Raw genomic sequence first — 19,846 nt, forward strand, 5'->3', positions numbered from 1 at the left:
CGAGATAGTTGTGTTGTGCAGGCAGTCAGGTGCATTTCCTTGTCGTTGTTTCTTTTTCTCTCATCTCTGTCTCCATCTAGTAAAATGATGTTGCTGTGAAAAGTCATGGGAGCTGTGCACATTTATCTGTCCTGTGTCACAGAAACACAAGATGATGTCATCAAATGTAATTTCTTTGTTGTCATTTATATAACCCCCGGTTTGTGCGTGTATCCATATGTTTCTATACTACAGCTGCATTACAGCCATGACTTCAGACCTTATTTCAGACCTTGGGTTCAGTATTTCAGACCTTGGATATAAATTAGATAAATAAGGACTATTTCCTTTATTCTTTTGTGTTTACTGTATCTGCAAAAAATGCCAAATGTGGGTTTTGGGTTACACATTCTGTACAGACACAACAACAACAACAACAACAACAACTCTCAGTTTAAGCCTGAAACAGAAAACAACAGCAATGCAGTTTTGCCACTGCAGCAAATACGGCCCTGTGTGTTACATTCCATTCATTCAGCTTAATGCAAAGTGAAAACGCTGTTGGAATATTGGTGGTCTGCCCCCTGCCAAAGCCGCACAAACAGCACAATCTCATTAGTGCTGCTGGCCAGAGGAATGTGAGTTTAACAACGATAAATAGGCAAATTATGAGCTGTGACCAAAAGGGAAGTAGGAGCTGCTATATTGGGCTAAACAAGGCTAATTATTAACAGTGTTTGCATCTTGAAAGGGTATTATAAAATCATTTCACTGTACGGCTTTGTGTAAAACGTACCCATGTAACTGTGCTGCTTATGGTTTTACCTCATTTGTTGATTTGCTACACCTCTGTTTCAATTTCATAATGAGTTTCTGTTTTTATAGTTCAGCTTTGCTCCTCCTGGTTGTATCCAAACACACTGCAAATTGTTCCAGACTTTGATGAAGCCTCGTTTGCCAAGCGTGGCACGTCAGTCAAAGAGGGTATTTACACGCGACCGCTTCACTCTGTGTCTCAGGCTGATGAATATCTATCATGAAAGGTTCAAGTAGAGACGCCCTCCATGACACGCTGGAGATGGATCGCTATCCCCGATCGCTCAGGCAGCTTCAGGAAGTGGACACATTCCAGAAGTAACTTGGCCCAGTGTATGTGCATGGGTCTCATCAAGCAGTCGGTCTATCGGAAGTTGTCTCCATCAGCACACGAATATCGAACGTCAAAGATTTATGGAAGTAGTACAGAAGTAACTTTACAGCCTCCGCACACACAGAAGCAATGGAAATCCAGAAACAAGAGTCATGGATGGAGTACAGGGGGAACATGAAGGCTACTGGTGGGCCGAAGAAGGATAATATAATAATGATAATAATAATATAAAAATGATTTGACGAGTAATATCTGTCACTTTGGGTGCTGAACTCTCCAAAACAAACTCACCCACGGTTGGAGCTTCTGTCCAAATTAGGTCATTGAAGTTTGACATACCACAAAGATGTTGAATGTTTTGAGTGTTGAGGATTTTCCCTCAGTGTGTAGATGTTTTGTTCATTAAATATGTTCTAATGACCTCTGAGCCTAAGACCTCTTGCTCTTCTTAAAGCTTTCATAGGCTGCAGGATAACATCAAAAACATGTATCATTTCCTCTATCGTGCCTAGAGGTCAGACATTTTCAAGACACCAGTTCTGTGTTTTCCACAAAGCGTCATCGACTCTCTTCTCCCTTCAAAGCACCATCACATGCACTCAGCCAAGACACTTTGATTGGTAGTTTGCACCAGGGCCTATAAATGGATCAAAGAACGCAAGATATATTTAAAAAGCTCATGAAGATTGATGTGTCTTTTCCTACAATGGCTCATCAGCATTATTTATACGCCTCATTTGTACCAAAGAGTGAGAAGTCACTGCTGCTTGGACTTGAGAATGTTAAGAATCCACAAGGCTCATACTGGAAACCAGGCCTGCAAACAAAACCTGGAATGCTTAAATGATGGGGACAGCTTCAGACTGATTCTCACCTCCACACAGGGACCCAATGGGACCAGAATGCAGCATTTTGAACTTAAGACGCACATTTTCAACAAGCGCTCCGCTAGTTTAGACATGTAATTCTAAAATGGTGGGAAAACAGAAAATCTAGGGCAACACCTCGGTAACAGTAACGGTAATAATAGAAAGTTTAGGGGATTTCAATCAATTTATTGTTTGTTTATTTGGTTTGATTTGAAGCTACTATTACTACATAACATACTATATTCAGTATAAAATGTGTGTGTGTGTGCGTGTGTGTGTGTGTGTGTGTGTGTGTGTGTGTGTGTGTGTGTGTGTGTGTGTGTGTGTGTGAAAAGAGAAACTCGCTGTGAAAGAGAGAGAGAAAGAGAGGGAGGGAAGGAGGGAGAGAGCCAGAGAAGAAAGACAGGAAGAGGAGCGATCAGCAGAGAGGAAGGCTGAGGAATTTCACTTTTTTGTGTCAGAGTTTCCCACGGCAGCCACCAGGTCAGCCCGGACCATTAAACACTCCAAATATCCCTCTCTTTATGTACCCTGCTCTACTTTAATCACCAAACAGCCTGTTTTGTAAGATCCATGTTGAAGCAGAAGCCGTCATGTTGGTTTTGTCGGTGCGTTCTCTTGGTTTGTCCCCTTTGCATTGAATATCTGAGCATTAATGAGGTAATGATTTATTCATGTTAATATAAGAGGGAGGCATTTAGTGCACTGCGGTGTTTTACGTCGTGATAATCATCGGTGTTTATACTGCCTCTATTTCTGGTAATCAGGGTCACACACACTCACACTAGCACACACAAATAAAAGGACCCAGATTACATCATGCTGCACTTTGGAACATTCCTCTGTATCAAGTGTATGCCTGGCCGAGAACAACAGTGGTTAAGTGTGTGTGTGTGTGTGTGTGTGTGTGTGTGTGTGTGTGTGTGGTCTTTTTTTTATGTGTACGTGTGGTTTACAATGCTACTGATCTGATCTGTGTATTAGAGACGGGCTGTTTGAATTCATCATTTTTGACAACAGACTTGTGTTTCTGTGTGTGTGTGTGTGTGTAACGGCTTGGAAGTTAGAGCACAGAAAGAGAATACAGGAATCTAACTGGTACCAGCAGACTGGTGGTGGTGAGTGGCAGTGCCCAGTTGGGAATGTAAGCAACATCACAACATGATGCTGAGGCTGTAATGAGATGAGTGCGTCACCCGGACAACATGTCATGTCTTATGGGTGATTCTGAGTCCGAACAAACGATGTTCAGTCCTAGCTTGTGAAGGATTTCAGTCAGATTCTTTGGCTCCACCCGCTGAACTATTTCTATTTCTGAGAACCGTTTATATAACTGTAGTCTAAAAGTCTACTATGGCGTGTACAAGTCTACGTCTAATCCTGCATTTACATCTACATCTATCTGCAAACGTGTGTGTGTGTGCGTGTGTGTGTTAGCAGTCAGGTGAGTCCTCCTGGCTCCAGGCTCATTTCCTGGCCTCTAAGAATAACCGGCAGCATGAATAGGCTGTTTTCACTCCCTCCTTCTCTTTGATTACCAGATAGGACTCAACCTTCTTATCGCTCGGGTTCCCAAACACTCTCTGGCACAACTGAGTGACTCCTCGACCACACACACACACACACACACACACACACACACACACACACAGAATACACCATTCACATGACTACACTTGAAAGAATGGCTGGCATTATTTATTGGTTTAATGTTATCAAGGATCCTATGAAAAGACCAGTACACGACGTGCTAACACATTCGGTGTGTGTGTAGCCATTAGATGACATTCTTATTGATGAACAAACACACACACACACAGAGGAACAAGATTTACATCAGGTTTAGGCTCTACTGTAAAAATGTTTGATTATGATCATTAAATGGATGGTTTGATGATAAATGTTGATGATAAAAAGATAATTGGTAATGCCAGTTAAAGCCTTTCAATTCTAAATGGACTTCACATATTCTGACAGCTGTTCCATCGTTTGGATTCCATAATGTTCTTTGAAGGGGACATGTTGTCCTTCTTTGTTCTTTTTCCCACTTTTTTTTAATGCAACCACAGTGGCACGTGAGTGTTTTGCCGACTCAGGCCTGATATTTGGCAGAGCAGGAGGAAACATAATGGCTTCAATGGTTTTCACTCAGTATGCATAGTGCCGCTCTCACAAGGTAGATGACAAATCTGTGTGTTGCACATTAAAGCATTGGAAGTGTTTCACAAGTTCCTCTTAAATGACAATGTGAAGATTAAAGTTTGAAAAAAATAAAAATAAAACTGGTTCAAATAAACTGAATGATGTCACCAAGCTGACATTTCTGCAATGATTTAAGCTTTTAAAAACTAAAAAGGCCTTTTTTTGTGGTGGACAAAGAAGACCCCAGCAGAATGATCTATATCCCTACATGTAGGATGAAGGTTGAGCTGTAATAATATTATTGTAGTCTGATTATATTAACTCTAAAGTAATAAAACACACACTGGACCAGTTACAAGAGGGTTTGACTACATGGTAACATAATGAAGGTTATGTAGTTAATAAAGCAAATAGTGCAGGATAACAAAAAAGTACAACAACAAAAAATGTTAAATTAAAATAATAGGGAAAATAATGAATACACAAACAAAAACAAGACAAATAAAGATTCATGTGAATGAGAACTTTAATTAAAAGTAAAAAATGGGTCAGAGCTCAGTGTGTCTGCTTGTCGAAGGCGACCAAAAGGGGAATCATACGTTTTCCTTATAAGTAGTTAATAAAATCACCATAAAATGATAGACTGACTGTCATTAGTGTTGTAATCCACCAAGTGTTTCCAAAAATGTTCTGCACTAAAAAGTGTTTTACAAGGTGTGTGTCTCATTTCCACAGTGCAGCTGTCACATTACAGTGACACAGAGGAAACACGCACACACAGCAGCCAGTCAAGCATGAAGAGGAAAGAGTGAGTACTGAATTGTGCCTGTAAGAGATACGTTTATGACTCTTGCCGCACACACACACACACACACACACACAAACACACACACATAACAAGAGCTGGGTAATTAACAAGCGTTTGTCAGGAAATGAAGAGTTCTGTTCCAACTTATGTATCCACTTTACAGAGAAACATCAGTCACTGCTTGATGTTGATTTCTTTATTAGTGTTTAGTTTATAGTTTAATTTGAGTTTTATTCTTTATGTAACCAAAGCGTTTGTCTTCTCCTTCCAAACTCATTACACTGAGCTCTCTGGCTGTCTTATCTTTTGTCAACAATGAGCAATCTACAGATCTCCTTAGAAAATCAGTACAAATAAATAATTTCTGGTAGTTATAACTGTGTAAAAGTATATGGAGGCCATTTATAAAACGTGCTGCTGAGGGCAGATGGCGTCACACAAGCATGTTCCCTGTTTCATAAACATCCCATAAGGAAAACAGACCTCGCTGCACTGTTTTGCCATTTACATGTCAGGTTCAGATCAATTTTAACCTGAAGAAATCTGTGTGAAGTTTTTGTTGTTGTCTTAGATGTTTTAAATTAATATACATTAATATACAAGTTAATTCCAGAGTAGAATCTGAACCATATGACAGCACTCACTATTGTCACAATCACCATTTCACATTAATGAATAAGTTCAAAGTTACCACAGAAAAATGAAGCGTAGGACAGGAAGAGTGTGTGTATAAGGTTTTATTCCAAGGAATTTTAGGATTATGAACTCATTTTCATTTAATTGCGCAAGACTTCCTAAATACAGACAGTTTGATAAATAGGTTTTTAACATAGATGAAATAAATCCAACAATATTTAACAGTGAGTTTTGCCTTCATGCCAGCTGTCACGTTTGTCAGATCCCATGTTGGAATGAAAACTCTCAAATGATAGAACGGTAGGAGCAAAGCCAGAGCTGAGCTGGACCCTTCCAAGCTAAACACGTAAAGTCTCACCCACTTTCAACCTTCACCCAACCCCCCCACCCTGTTCTCCCTCAGTCCTGGTCCAAATTTGGCACTGTTGGTCTCTGTGAAAAGGCATTTTCCCTCCAGGGAATCATAGCTCTGTGTAGCTCTTGACTCCAGTCTGATTCTGACAACAGTGCAATTTTCCCACAGGAAAATAACAACATAAACTTTGACATAAATGTTTTAAAGTCAGAGGATCAAAGCTCTCAACGAAGAGGCTTCATGGGATCCTGTGTACCATACAAGAAACCACAAGAAGAAGAGTGAAGGAGATACATCAATTATTATGAACACACACTCATCACATCACAAATTCTGACAGATTAGGATTCAATGTTTTGATCGTTACAGACACATGCAGTCCTACATCTCTTAGTTAGGACTGTATATCACATATCATTGGGAGTCAAATTGGACCTCTGATAGGATGAACATTTCTCTGTATTGGATTGCAAACAAGCTTTCAAGGAAACCACAAAGCTGGTTGAGTACTAAGTGACCGTCTTGTGTTTGCGGCTCGTCCGTTTTGGATTTGATCCGTTTTCACACAAATTTTGTGTCGACGTGCAAACAAAAGGTGTTTTGTTTCCTAGGTTCTACAAAACACAATTTATTTTTTCCCGCTAATAGAAAAAAGAGAGAACATTTAAAAACAGCTGATGAGCCAGAGTTTATTCAAATAAACTGGTCCCAGCATTTGTTCCCTTTTCATACTGTTCATTTCTATCCAGAGATCTAAAATACTGCCCTTATTGGTGAAACCTTGGTGGCATCATCGTGGCATTTTGAAATGAGTTCTGACAAAATCTCTATTGACTGTTTTTGCTAAGAGTTAAGAAGTTAGTTTACGTCAAAGTAACATGTTGCTGGTGTGGACGGAAAGAAATGTCTTCGCCTGGACAATTTCAGATTGTTCATGGTGACGTTCAGTGTTCTCTCTCCCTCCTGATCATCCTTTTCATGTGAGTCTGATCAATTCAGTGATCAGGTAACGGTGCCTTCACATGAGCGCTGCTGCAGCGGTTTCTAGGTCATGCGAGACAAATAAAGGCCAACATGTCTGCAGGTGGAGACGGAGCGGCGGCAACAAAAACATCTGTAACAGTTTCTTGAATGTGTAATCGGTCACAGTATATAGAAGATACTGGAGTCACATTACACACTAGTTGCTTTCACAAACATGAACTTTTAATTTATACTTCATTAAGTTTCCTGATTTTATGTTGTCCGGATTTTGGCATCAAAGTATGGTAACGTAATCAAGCACTTGTACATCCATGCAGTTATTACTCAGTTCTCATAGCAAACTAATCACAAACAGCTAATCAATAAGATTAAATGGGGTTTCACAACACTAAAACCTGTAGAGTCTCAACGTCATGCCTGCATGTGTGCAACAAGCGTAAAAAGACACTGACATCATGCAGAACCAAACTATATAGTGAACACATAACAGCCACTCAGAAACAATCTCATTCTAAATGTGATAACGATCAAATGGGCTTCAGTGAGACACAGCTGAGTCTGATTAAGACTCAGTTATTTCCAACCTGCCACAGTTACAGAATTACTGTAGATTTCAGATGATTTTTGATTCTCTGCAGAAATGTCTACAGTCATCTGGTCTAACAGAGGGGGGAGATTCAAGTACCATCAGCGGCACAAGTGCACAAGTTTGAGCACCATTCCCCTTTGTTGATTAGCTGAATTAAGGATAAAGCCTTGCAACAGTTAAAATGTGATGGAACAACACGATTTGAGAACGGCTGGCTTTGAATATTCAGAATGTAATCAGTAATCTGTAAACTGATCACATTTTCAGATCAATATCCACATCTCAGAGTATCCTACAATAAATATCTCCATGATAAATTCTGTACATTTTGATGACAAACGGCGTGTAGCAGTCAGCTCAGGCAGAGTTGAGCCCTTGTATTCCTGTTCGTTGCCGTGTTTGTCATCTGTATTGCACTGACTCCCACTGCAGAGCAGCGTGACTCTGCTGAGGAGGTACACATGTCCACAAAGTGCATCATATGTAAAGTCCACATCGTCTCACACCTGATCAAAACCTCATAAGCACATCAAGCCACAATCTTCCTTTGTTTTCCAGCCCTGAAAAACAGACTTATGTCATTTGCCCGACAGCAGAGGATCACGTCATACAAATCTTGTCCCATGTTTTTCTGAACAGAAAAGCTCATTATTTTGCTTGACATCAGCTGATTACAGAACAGATAAAAATCAGTTTGCCCTTTAGAAAACATGATAAGCCGTCGATGGTAACAGCTTGTTAGGATGACTGGAGTCAGTAAGTTTCACTCAGTAGCGTTTTTAAATAGGATCTGAACTTGGCACAGTATGAACCAGAATCATGCAGCAAAGTCTGTCAGCGGCGGCTTTCACAATAAGATGCTGGATGTTGGTATAATTAAGCAGGAATCAAACATCTGGACACTTTGCAGGGAGCTACAGCTGATACAGACCACAGAGTGTTACATAGCCACAGTTATATACATGTTATATACTGGGGGAAGGGGTTCACATCCCGTAACATCCAGCCTCTGGAGACTTCCTGCATTTTAAACTCGGACCTCTCACCTTTAATCTGACCTCTGACCCCTGGAATCCGGTGGTAAAACACATTGGTATCTGCAACAAAACCAGTTCCTCTTCTCAACTTAACAACTACTGCGTTGAAAGTGACACTCATATCTTACTGTACTTTACTGTACCTTGTCGGAAATAACAACATTCTTTACTTTTCATTCTAGAATTTTTTATGATTCATTGTTACTTTTTCTTTTTTTACAATTCTACTATCTACCACATGTGCCATTCTACCTTCTTCTCTTCCTTTTTCAACCTGAAATACGTACATTTAGAAGTGTGGGCGCTCTCAAAAAATGCAGCTTCGTTCGTTCGTCCTTTACCAAAATATTCAGCATATTTGCGGTTTGTGCACAGATTAATCTTCCTCTCAATATTGTTAAATCGGGATCGCTATGCTGGCTTTGACAGTGGCTTGCCTGAGGTCTTGGCTGTGACGAGTAAATCATGCTTTAAAAACGCTCTCACACACACAAAATCAATGGAAACCCCACAAAGTGCTCTGTTAGCCACTCATTAAATATTTAAAATCTGAAGTGTATTTACATGAAGCCAACAAAAAAAGCCACAAGCTCTCAGTGGCTCTCAGAAAATGCTTCAGACCCTCTTAAACTCTGAGGTCTGTCTGATGAATCTGGGCGATAACCCTCCTCTTCCTCTTTAGTCTGATCTGAGCAGACACACAGCTTGAGGGGCCAAACAGTGAGAAGAGCAATAAGCTTAGAGATTACAGCACAGGAAATCCAGCAGACACTTTAATTATTCTCAGGATCAACACCAACCAACACAAGTCGGGAGGTGATTATTAAACCGAGACGTGGCTGATTAAAGAGTCATGAAAGTGTTTGAAGACGAGCTGCTGATGGACCTGAGGAGACTTAAACAGAGAGTGACATACATCACATCCTGTCTGCTACGCCGCCGTCTGCTGGTCCGTCACAGGAAAAGCCTTTCTGCGACGTTTGCGGGCAAATCTCGGAAAATAAAAGCTAATTCTCAAAATGTCACTTTCATATGACACACACACACATACGCCATGAGACTGTGTAAACGCATTTGGATCTTCCCTAACCCTAACCCTAACTCCACACGAGTAAGAAATCCTTTAATAACACACATCTGAGCTGCTGAATAACAACACTGTTCCCTTGGAAGCTGTGTTACACACACACACACACACACCCTCACACACAGAGGATGATTATCAAGTGAAATGAAAGATGTTCTTTTATCGTATACTCATTAAATCGCGGAAACAGTTAAATAGTCTGTTTCAAGTGTTTTCAGCATTTGTTTTTGCAGCATTGCCTATTTCTACCCTGAAAGCACCAAAATAGTTTGCAGATTTTGGAGTCAGTCTAGATTTAAGATAACAGATTTTAGTTTTTTTGCATTTCACTGGATTGCACAACACAAGTCGTACTGTGCTGTCCATGTTGTTTTTGCATATGGGAGTGTTTTGGTCCGTGCAGGCTCACAGACGTATGATAATAAACCACACATCACACATCTGCGTCCATCAGTCCCTTTGAACTGGCACAATGTGGCGTGAATCTTGATGCTCCGCTCTGCTCTCGTCGTCAACATCCACCGCTACTCCTGCTCGTCCTCCTTCCTTCGCTTTGTAGAACATTTGGGAAAGGAAGGGACTTACTCACAGCTCTTTCCTGCAAAACCTGCTTCCGAGATGAGCGACGGGCACCTGCGTGGGCATCCCTCCACGCACCGGACAGGGGGGTCCTCAGCATGTCTCGCTGCACGACCATAAAGACCTGTGCTGTGCTAAGCAATGAGAGCAAAGCACACACAGAGAGCTAATGCCTCCAAAGTGATTGAACCGAACGTGTCGCCGCTGGGTCTCATACTTGGCACCGCGGGTCAGGTCGAGGGGTGACAGGGGTCTTTTTCGATTCTGTGCAGCCGAGGCAGGACGGAAACAGTGGGCTAAACAGGCGGCCCAGACCTTTCCTGAAGACGCTGTTGGACAGGCTGTAGATGAGACAGTTGCAGAAGCTGTTGCTGATCGCCAGCCACGTTGTGAGGAAGGACGCCACCATGTGACGGTAGAGGCCGGCGCTCTCCAGGAGGAAGTACAGGATGTAGGGCATCCACAGCACGTAGAACACGCTGGTGATGCGGAACAGCACCATGGCGTAGCGTTTGTCCGGGCAGCCATCGCACCGCTCCCCTCGCTCGGCCTTCTCGCCCTCCATCTGCGAGCTGAAGCGGGCGTGGCGCTGGGTGATCTCCCTCGTGTGCTGCCGGCAGATTCTGAATATGCTCCCGTAGGTGAAGCAGACAGTGAGCGCTGCCGGCGCGTACAGCAGCGCCACGATAAATGTGCTAAACCCGGGGTTGGTCTGCCATGAGTTTGCACACCACTGAAATATGTCCCCATGGTAACCAGGCTTCCCCCAGTTGAAGAAGGACGGTAGGAAGATCAGAGCAGAATACACCCAGATGAGAATGATGCAAACCCTCAGACGACACGGCGTCACAAGCGTGGCGTAGGATAGAGGCCTTGTGATGGCGATGTAGCGGTCAACGCTGATGCACGCCAGCGACGCCATGGAGACGCTCTTTAGCACCGACACCATGTAGCCAAACACCTTGCAGGTGAACTCCTCGTTCAGGCCCCGGAGGTAGTGGAGGAGGGACAGCGAGGGCACCAGGCAGCTGACGCCCACCAGCAGGTCGGCATACGCCATGGTCTGGATGAAGTGACTGGTGGTGTGGTGGTGCAGCAGCGGGGCGCAGTGGAAGACGAAAATCACCACCAAGTTGCCGGCGATGATGAGCACAGTGAGGAAGAGGATGACCACCACCTCCAGCACGCAGGTGTCCAGGTTGTGCGAGTAACCCACGGTGCCCAGCAGGCAGAACAGAGGAGAGCCGCTTTGGTTCGCATCAGAGGAAGAGTTCATGTTTGGACTGGAAGGGGGAGGGGGGGATGGTGTGTGTGTGTGTGTGTGTGTGTGTGTGTGTGTGTGTGTGTGTGTGTGTGTGTGTGTGTGTGTGTGTGTGTGTGTGTGTGCGCGTGTGTGTGTGTGTGTTTGGGTGGGGTGGGGAAGGGGGGTCAGTCCAAAGCAGGCAGCATCATATTAGAAGATTTCAGATGATTTTTCCTTTTTAATCATTAAGTTTGCCCGTCCAGCAAAGCGTATCTCCTCTTCTCCTTAAATCAGCATCTTTTGGCCCTCAGTGGGCAGAGAAGCGTCCTTAAAGTGGCAGTAATCCGTCAGTGCGTGTAAAGGGCAGCCGAGCCGCGCTGCTGCTGCTGCTGAGTACATGTGTGCGAGCTGGAGGGGCTGAAAATCCCCAGGATGCCGGGCTGACTCTGCAGAACAAGCTGTGCTGCCGTGTCTTTATCATGCCCCCCACCCTGCTCACAAATACTGAGGTCAGCACTCTGATCCGGCAAACGGCACCCCGGAAAATGGAATCCACTGGGTATCCACCTCTTCTATTCTCCCAGTGCCAGCAAAGGAAAAAGGAGGGAAAACAATGCTGACATTCCCAGCAGCTCTGATCTAACACTCCTCCCTGCCGACAGAACGAAGAAAAGCTGACGATGCCTTGTCAGTCCAAACAAACAGCGGCGTTGTGGTTTTTGGAAGTGGCTGCTTCATCCAGCAGGAGAGAGAAAGAGAGAGCAAGAGAGAGAGAGAGAGAGAGAGAGCGAGAGAGAGAGGGAGAGATGCTGAGAGGCAGGCGAACATCCAGAGGTGATGGGGAACGTTGCTCCGTAATCCAAATCTCTTTGTGAGCCGGGAGAGGCAGCCAGCTGATTTCCACTGTCCACGTGTGTGTGTGTGTGTGTGCGCATGTGTCTGCATCTGTCTGTGTGCGTGTGTGTGTGTGAGAGTGAGAGAGCGAGAGACAGAGAGGGAGAGAGATTAAGGAGGCAGCCACTAACTATCCCTCCTCTCTGCTGTAGTGGCACTCGTGGTGATGCAGCGCTGCCACTGCTCCTTCCCTCCCTCGTCCCCCCGCTTCTCTCTGTCTCCCTCTCTTCTCACACACACACACGCACACTGGTCCTCCCCTTTTTTTTCTCTCTCTCTCTCTCACACACATACACACATTTTCTTGCTTCCCATTCTCCTCACTCTGCCTTGTGCACGCCCTTTCCCCCCCTCTCTCTCTCTCTCACACAGTCTTTCACACGCATACGGTGCACGCTATTTCTGACTCAATCCCTCTTCCTCAGTCTTTGACACACACACACACACACACATTGTCTCTCTTTACTCTCTTTTCCTCCTTCTCTCTAGCCTTTGGGCCACTTTCTCTACATTACTGCCTCACCTCTGCTCAGCGCTGTGACTCTTTGAGGCCAGTGCAGTTTCAGAATTCTGCTTGTGATGTTCTGGATCCCCCCAGGCAGCACAGCAGCTCCGTCATTATATTAGTCTTTTGAAATGGCTTCCCTCCAACCTCTTCCTCTCCTGCTCTTCTTCCTTTTTTTTGTAGCTGCTTTGCACCCCCCCCCCTCCTCTTTTGCCTCCCCATCATGCTCGTGGAAGGAAGCGCCTCCCCCTTTTTGTCCGCCATCCAGTAAGCGACGAAGCACGTTCATCTCTCCTCAGAGACGGCCCACGCCCACCCACGTGCTCACACACACACACACACTCACACCCTCCCTAGCAGGCTTCCCCCACATATGAGCCGTACCCGTGCGAACGCAACAATACAGCAGGACACACATACTCACATGCTCACATGTATGGAGACACAGCAGGGAACACACACACACACACACATGCCAGCACACGGCAAAGGAGAATCACGTCAGGTGATTTCTTTGGTTAGAAGAATTCCTGCAGTTACGAGCGTCTAATGAAAGGTTAGAGATGAGAAGATGGATGAGAGAGAAACATTGGGGATAAGAAGGAAGGAAAGAAGGAAGGAAGGAAGGAAGGAAGGAAGGAAAGAGAGGAAAAGATGGATGTGATTTTTTTGCTCATGGTTTACACAGATGGAAGTATGGTTCCTGGTTCAATTCCAGGCTCCTTCTGGAGGGCCTGTTGAGCAAGACACTGAACACTGAACTGTTCATGATGTGCTCCTGCCCCCCTTCAGTGTATGACTGAGTGAATGTGAGGTCATTGTTGATACCAGCACAGTCGTCATTTACCTACATGTGCATCATTTCAGACCCTGTTGTCTTCTGGTTTGCCATATTAAACCAAAGCCTGGTCCTGGTTGTGGGTTCTGTATGAACAGGGTCACACGCTGACCCGTTTCCCAGCTGTCGGGGAGGAAACAGAGCAGCCATTCAGGCAGTGTTTGTTTTTTGTTTTTGACCACATGGTGAGGCTTGCAGAGGGTAGATGGGCAGGAGGGATGTCAGCCTCTGTGTTTATGTCCGACCTTTTAATTTTATTTTTTAGGTCAAGGGTCAGCGGGCGCACATCTGCCAGTGTTATGGGGCCGAACGTGACGGCGGTGGAACAGGCAATCGCTTGTTTGACACCATGTAAGCTGTGTCAACACGCGCTTACACCTTAAATGCCCCGACTGCACACCACAGCACCTCCACACCGTTACCAAGTCAACAGTACACATGTTTTAGTAAACAGTGGAGGGGGTGAGACAGGCAGGCAGTCGGGCGGGCGAGCGGGGAGGACAGAGATCGTGATTTTAGTTTGAATCCCGCCAAGTGAGATCCATACAGTCAGCATGCGTTCCAAAACCCTGGAATAGAAGATGTGTAGTTCTGCTGCCTGTGTGTTGCTTTAAGGCTTTTTCCTTGCGATTCTCCTGTTTTGTGGCGCTGATGATGAAGGATGAACGTGCCAAACTTTTGCCTCTTTCAGCTGGATGCAGAGCGGCTGACTGGGCTGTTTCGCTCTGATGAGACCTACACGGGATCGGCCTCTGAGAAGCTCTGGATTTGGTCATTTCTCTCTGTAGCATCTCCCTCCCGTCTGGATGACAATGCAAAATACATTTGGCGCTCAAAAAGTGATTTCATGCAACATGATAACATAATCCAAGTAATAGATAGATTTATATTTTTGTAGGGAATATAAAAATGTATACATTTATATTTACACATCTGAGGCAGCAAAGAAGCCAAAATCTTCCTAGGTGAAAAAACTAGGTCACTGGACACAAATTTAGTTTCTATAAATGAATACATGTTTTGTAAGATTTATGTTGTATCTGTACCCTAAAATCAATCAATTGTTAAATAGAAAACAGTTTCCTTCTGTATTTTCAATAATCAAACTTTTTTTTTTGCACTGTAAATTTGACTATAACAAGTCACATCATCACAACAAGTATTTTTGTGGATAATAATAATAATAATAAGTAATAATAAGTGTTTTGCCAAAGACTGAGTCATTTCTACCCAAACAGCTGCAGCAGAGTCGTCAGCTTGTGTCAGTCCTCTCGCTCCCTTTCTTTGTCTGTTTCTTACATCAGCATGATTGGTTTCAAATGACAAGGTGATGGGAAAGTGGGCTCGGTAATGGAGGTACTATACTGTACAGACGTGACCTCATTTCCTTTTGAAACGAGTGTGTAGTGAAAGGTCACCATATTGATTGAGTGTGAAATACCTCAGGGACTGACGGTGTGTTTCCTCACTGTTTGGCTGACAGTTTGTCACAGAGGTCAGGAGTTGTTTATCCACCACGTGTGATGACGATTTAGCAACTGGTCCTAAAAAAGCTAAAAACGAAAAAGAAGAGGAAAAATGATGAAGACTATTGTATTAGTCTGAACGTACGGAGAGATTCACTTTCTCTAAATTCCCTCTTAGGAGATTTACCTCAATGACAAGAACAAGCTACTTGTACTTTTATATGCGTGAGGAGTTTGATTTATACATAGAAATACAGCATACAGCATTCTTGGTGTTAAATAATTGTTTCTAGTCGTAATGTTGTTGTGTTGTTCCTGTTTTTTCCCTTTCAAAGTATCAAACACATAAACACCTTGGTTACTGCAGGTTACAGAGTAAAGCCGTCCTTATATTGTGTGGCAGCTACAGCAAAACATGTTGAATTTTGGTCCATCCTCATCACACACTGTTGATGACCTCATGTTCATGCACTGTATTATTCATACACTCATACATCATTCATGTATTCATAAATGCACACACACACACACACTCTCTTCTGTCTTTGCCCCGTTTTCAACCGGCTCCTCTCTTTGCAGAGAATCACAGAGACCCTCAGGAGGTTCTTCAGGCCAAATTGAATTAACCTAAGGCACATGGTTCATTAGGGAAAGGCCTGCCTGGTGCCACCGGCAATTAGCCTTTACAGTGCCTGTCTGGACAACCAGCGTTGTGTGCCCCCTGTCAACAGACACGCAACAACAGAACACACACACCCACAGAGAGATGATGGTTATTAGCGTGACTGTAATGACAGATTACTCTACAGAAGAGATCAGATCTCTGCATGTAAAGACCAACTGCTTTACAAATCACACCACAACAGCAACAGTTGAGCAGCCACTTCAAACAGGATCTTTTTGCAGCCTCTGAAAAAGAGGGAATGGGTGCTCCAATGCAGAAAGGCCAAAGGTCGACAGCTCTGTTGTAAGCCTTTCTGAGTGAGGATGAAGGTCAACTCAACCCATCAACAATAAGCAGATTGTCACAAGCAGCTTGATGATGGAAAATTTCAAACAAGGGCAGCATGCTGTACTCATTATCATCATCATCATCATCCTCATCATCATCATCATCATCATCATCATCATCATCATCATCATCATCATCATCAGATTTAAGATAACAAGAGTCCCACATTGTCAAATTGATTTCCTGCTACAGCTCAGCAGAGACAGTGGAGATATTCAGGGTGGAATATTTATCAGTTGGTGTGACTATTTCCAAACTAAATCCATAATGTTTCACATTTAAATCCACATGAATCAGGTGTTGCTTGACATAAATGATTGTTTGCTGTGTTTGCTGTGTCCAAACATATAATGCAGAAAAACAGGATATAATCAGTTTTCTGTTGGAATTATACCAATAAAAACCTATTACAAACACAAAACTGTATAATGTGCTGTTATCTATGGTAAAAACAAACAAACAAGGGATGTTATTTTAATGATTTGAATAATTATCATTTACACTTTCAGGTGTAACAGCTCCAGGGGTAGAAATAAGATCATTGATTGGCTTAACTTTCACACATTTGATGCATAATAATGTGTTTCATCTCATTAAGTGAGTGAATAGACGACAAGAAGCTGCGTGTTTCAGCCTTAACATATCTGATCACATTCGCATTGATGTTTTATTCTAATTTCTTTCATTCATATAATGGATCATTGTAGCCTGAGTATCTAAACAGGTGGAGCAAAGGACAACACAGCCAGAGTTTAGAATCTGACTCCCAATAGCACCAATAGTGTTACATATGAATACAGTCACACTGAGGTGAAAGTATCCAGGGTATTTGATTTGATGAGAACCACAAACTGCATGGAGTTTCAGGCCTTGGTGGGCTATAAGCTGCTCAGGGAACCAATCATAATAACTAAATAATCATAATTTCATTCCATTGTTTAAATATAGAGCTTTAGATCTCACGGCTCGCTGGAAGTCAAACAGGCATTCAAGCTAATGGCTTCCTAAACGGGTGTATAATCAGCTGCACTTTAAAGGACACACACGCAGCAAAACATGACACACAAACACTTGCTTGTTGAGACACACAGATAGAAAATTCTGGAAAGTCCCTCAGTAAGCACAGCTCATAGCTACAGCTGGCAGATGAGCTCTAATTTTAGAACAGCTTTTAATTAAATTCCCGCCTCTTAAATATATCTCAGGCTTGTGATTGAGGACAATGAGTAGCGCTAATGGGAACGGGTGAGAGCGGATTTCACCGTCCCGTTGTGTGTTTGATGGCACCTCACGGCTTAGTGTGTTGACGGATAATGAATCAGAAACACCTCAGTCGCTTCCTCTGCACGAGTGATTCCCTCAATTAGCAGAGCAGAAGTATGCAGCAAAGGGAGGGGGCAACGTGTGTGTGTGTGCGCGTGTGCATGTGCGTGTGTGTGTGTGTAATGGGAGGCCTATGCATGACATTTTGTGAGCATACATCACGTGTTCCTTTGCATGTACAGCATGAATATAAGACTGTGTACATCTGCTTGCAAGAGTGTATGATATGCATATGCATGTGTATCCAAGTCTCTAGAATAAGTTAACGGGTCCCCTATAGTGTATTGCACAACAACAACAACACATACCGCAACACCGTTTCAGAGTTTTACGGCTACAGATGTTTTCTTAGCTGACAGTTTTCAGCAGCTAAGACTTAATTAAATCACTATTTCATTGTGTTCCCAGCTAATAAATCACCACATTGAATTCCTGAATCTAATTAAAACATACAGTAGACTCACTGAGGCCTTGCTTCATAAATACACTCAATCTCATGCCAAAACCACTGAGATATGAATACTGTAATGGAATGAAGAGGGGAAGCGAAGCGGCGGAGAGGCAAAGAGACGAGAGAAAAGGAGAGACGGGTGCCAGTGAAGCAGGATGCAGCTCCTTTGAATGGTGTTAATGAGCAGCTAACAATCTATTCAGCAGCGCTTCAGCGATCAGAGAGAAGAGGGAAGAAAATAGAGGAGAGGCTGAAGAAGTCTGCACACACCAGCTGCTTCCTGTCCACCTGCATCACACTTACAGTATTTGCAGCATGAGAAACAATGCAACCATAACTGATCAGAGGATGCAGATTTGACTTCACCACACAAGACAAATGAACTCTGGTGTCAATATGTGAACAACTACTGGCTTGAAAATGCACATATGTGGCGGATCTCTTCATGAACAGAATTTCCTGAAACTTCTTCCATTTTTCTCCCTTTATGTCAAGAATTTGGGGGGTTTTTTTCCTCATCTGTGGGTGAGGAACCTTTGCTGTGTGGGCCTGTAAAGTCCTTAGACATATTGTACATGATAGCACCTTCAGTCCTGCAGTCTAGACCCCCACATTCTGCTGGCCTCTGGCTGAACTGCCAGGGGGGAAGAAGCTGCCTGCTGGCCTGTTTTTACTCAATCCATTAAGTCTCTATGGAAACAAAGTCGATATGGAGGCGTGACACTGGCGAGACCTTTAAAACACATTCATATTATATTCTAATGTTTTATGAAAGATGTGACCATTTGTTTCCAATACATCGTCTATTACAGTCAAATGATGAATATTATTTTTGTTCAACATAATTATGTGGCTGTATTGATGGATTCAGTGAGTTGTTATATTTAAGTGAGCCGTGACATGGATCACATCATTACAAAGAGAAATGTGTCTGCAGCGTTCACACCCTCCCTCAGGTTCACAATATGTTGGCTGAGAACTAGTTTGAATGGAAAGAATTGTCTGTCATATTTATATTATTTACATATATGTAGACTTTGTGTTAATGGTAAATGTATCTGATCATTTTTTCCTTGGAGGACAAAGATAGAGACGAGCGGCGTGTTGATGATGCGTTATGCTTCCAAGACCGCATGTGTATTTTGTATGCAGCATGAGTTTGGAGCTGAATGAACAATGTCATCATTCTTTGCCAGCGTGTCCTGGACGTCTCAGCAGCATCATGGTGTCAATCAGACAGTTGGTGTCTTTCACTGAATCCATGTGTGAGTGTCCGTGCTGATCCGCTCTGATAAGACCTGCTGCTGGTAGTCAAGGGTAACAGCTTGCATGGCTCCTTTGGCTCCTCGGCTCCTCGTGTTTCTGGGGCCAAAGCTTTGACAGCAGTACAGCAACCACTTTTGCTGGCCGCATACCTGTGTTTGTGCTCTGAGCAGCTGGTGAATTTGGCTGTGAGTGAGTGATATAGTCTGTCCAGTAACTTTCATACTTTGTATTCATAATTAAAGGGGGCATATCATTTGAACATACATATTTAAATCTAAACTGTCTGTCTGTCCCGATGTGCCCTTGCTGCCTTGCTCATAGTGATATGGAACAGAGCCATAATTAATGTTATGAGTTGCTCATGTGATAAACAAGTACAGCAGGCACCACATACACACATTTCTTAATCTGTCCACTGTACCGTGTCTGTCCTCCACCGTCTATCCACGTGATAATCCATCCGTCCATTATCCCATCTGCCAATGCGCATCAATTCTCCCACCCACCTACACATCCGTCAGATAATCCCGCCATCAGTGTGGCCTTCACCCCACTTCAACATGCAGGATTCCGTGCCACCATCTGTAGACTAACATTAGCTACATATGCAGTCAGACAACATACTTAAACAGC

General features: G+C 43.4%; 1 protein-coding gene across 1 annotated transcript; it reads right to left on the reverse strand.

Moving 5' to 3' along the window:
* Nucleotides 1-6,789: 6,789 nt before the first annotated feature.
* Nucleotides 6,790-12,551, reverse strand: LOC143001527 (putative G-protein coupled receptor 21). Its single transcript, XM_076151174.1, has one exon. The coding sequence runs from the start codon at nucleotides 11,489-11,491 to the stop codon at nucleotides 10,427-10,429; it is 1,065 nt and encodes a 354-aa protein (XP_076007289.1). The 5' UTR covers nucleotides 11,492-12,551; the 3' UTR covers nucleotides 6,790-10,426.
* Between the last annotated feature and the right edge of the window lie 7,295 nt (nucleotides 12,552-19,846).

The sequence above is a fragment of the Genypterus blacodes genome, unplaced genomic scaffold (genome assembly GCF_046128005.1).
Source record: "Genypterus blacodes isolate CSIRO-AG114 ecotype Tasmania unplaced genomic scaffold, CSIRO-AGI_Gbla_v1 ptg000053l_1, whole genome shotgun sequence".
In the NCBI taxonomy this organism is placed as follows: Eukaryota; Metazoa; Chordata; class Actinopteri; order Ophidiiformes; family Ophidiidae; genus Genypterus; species Genypterus blacodes.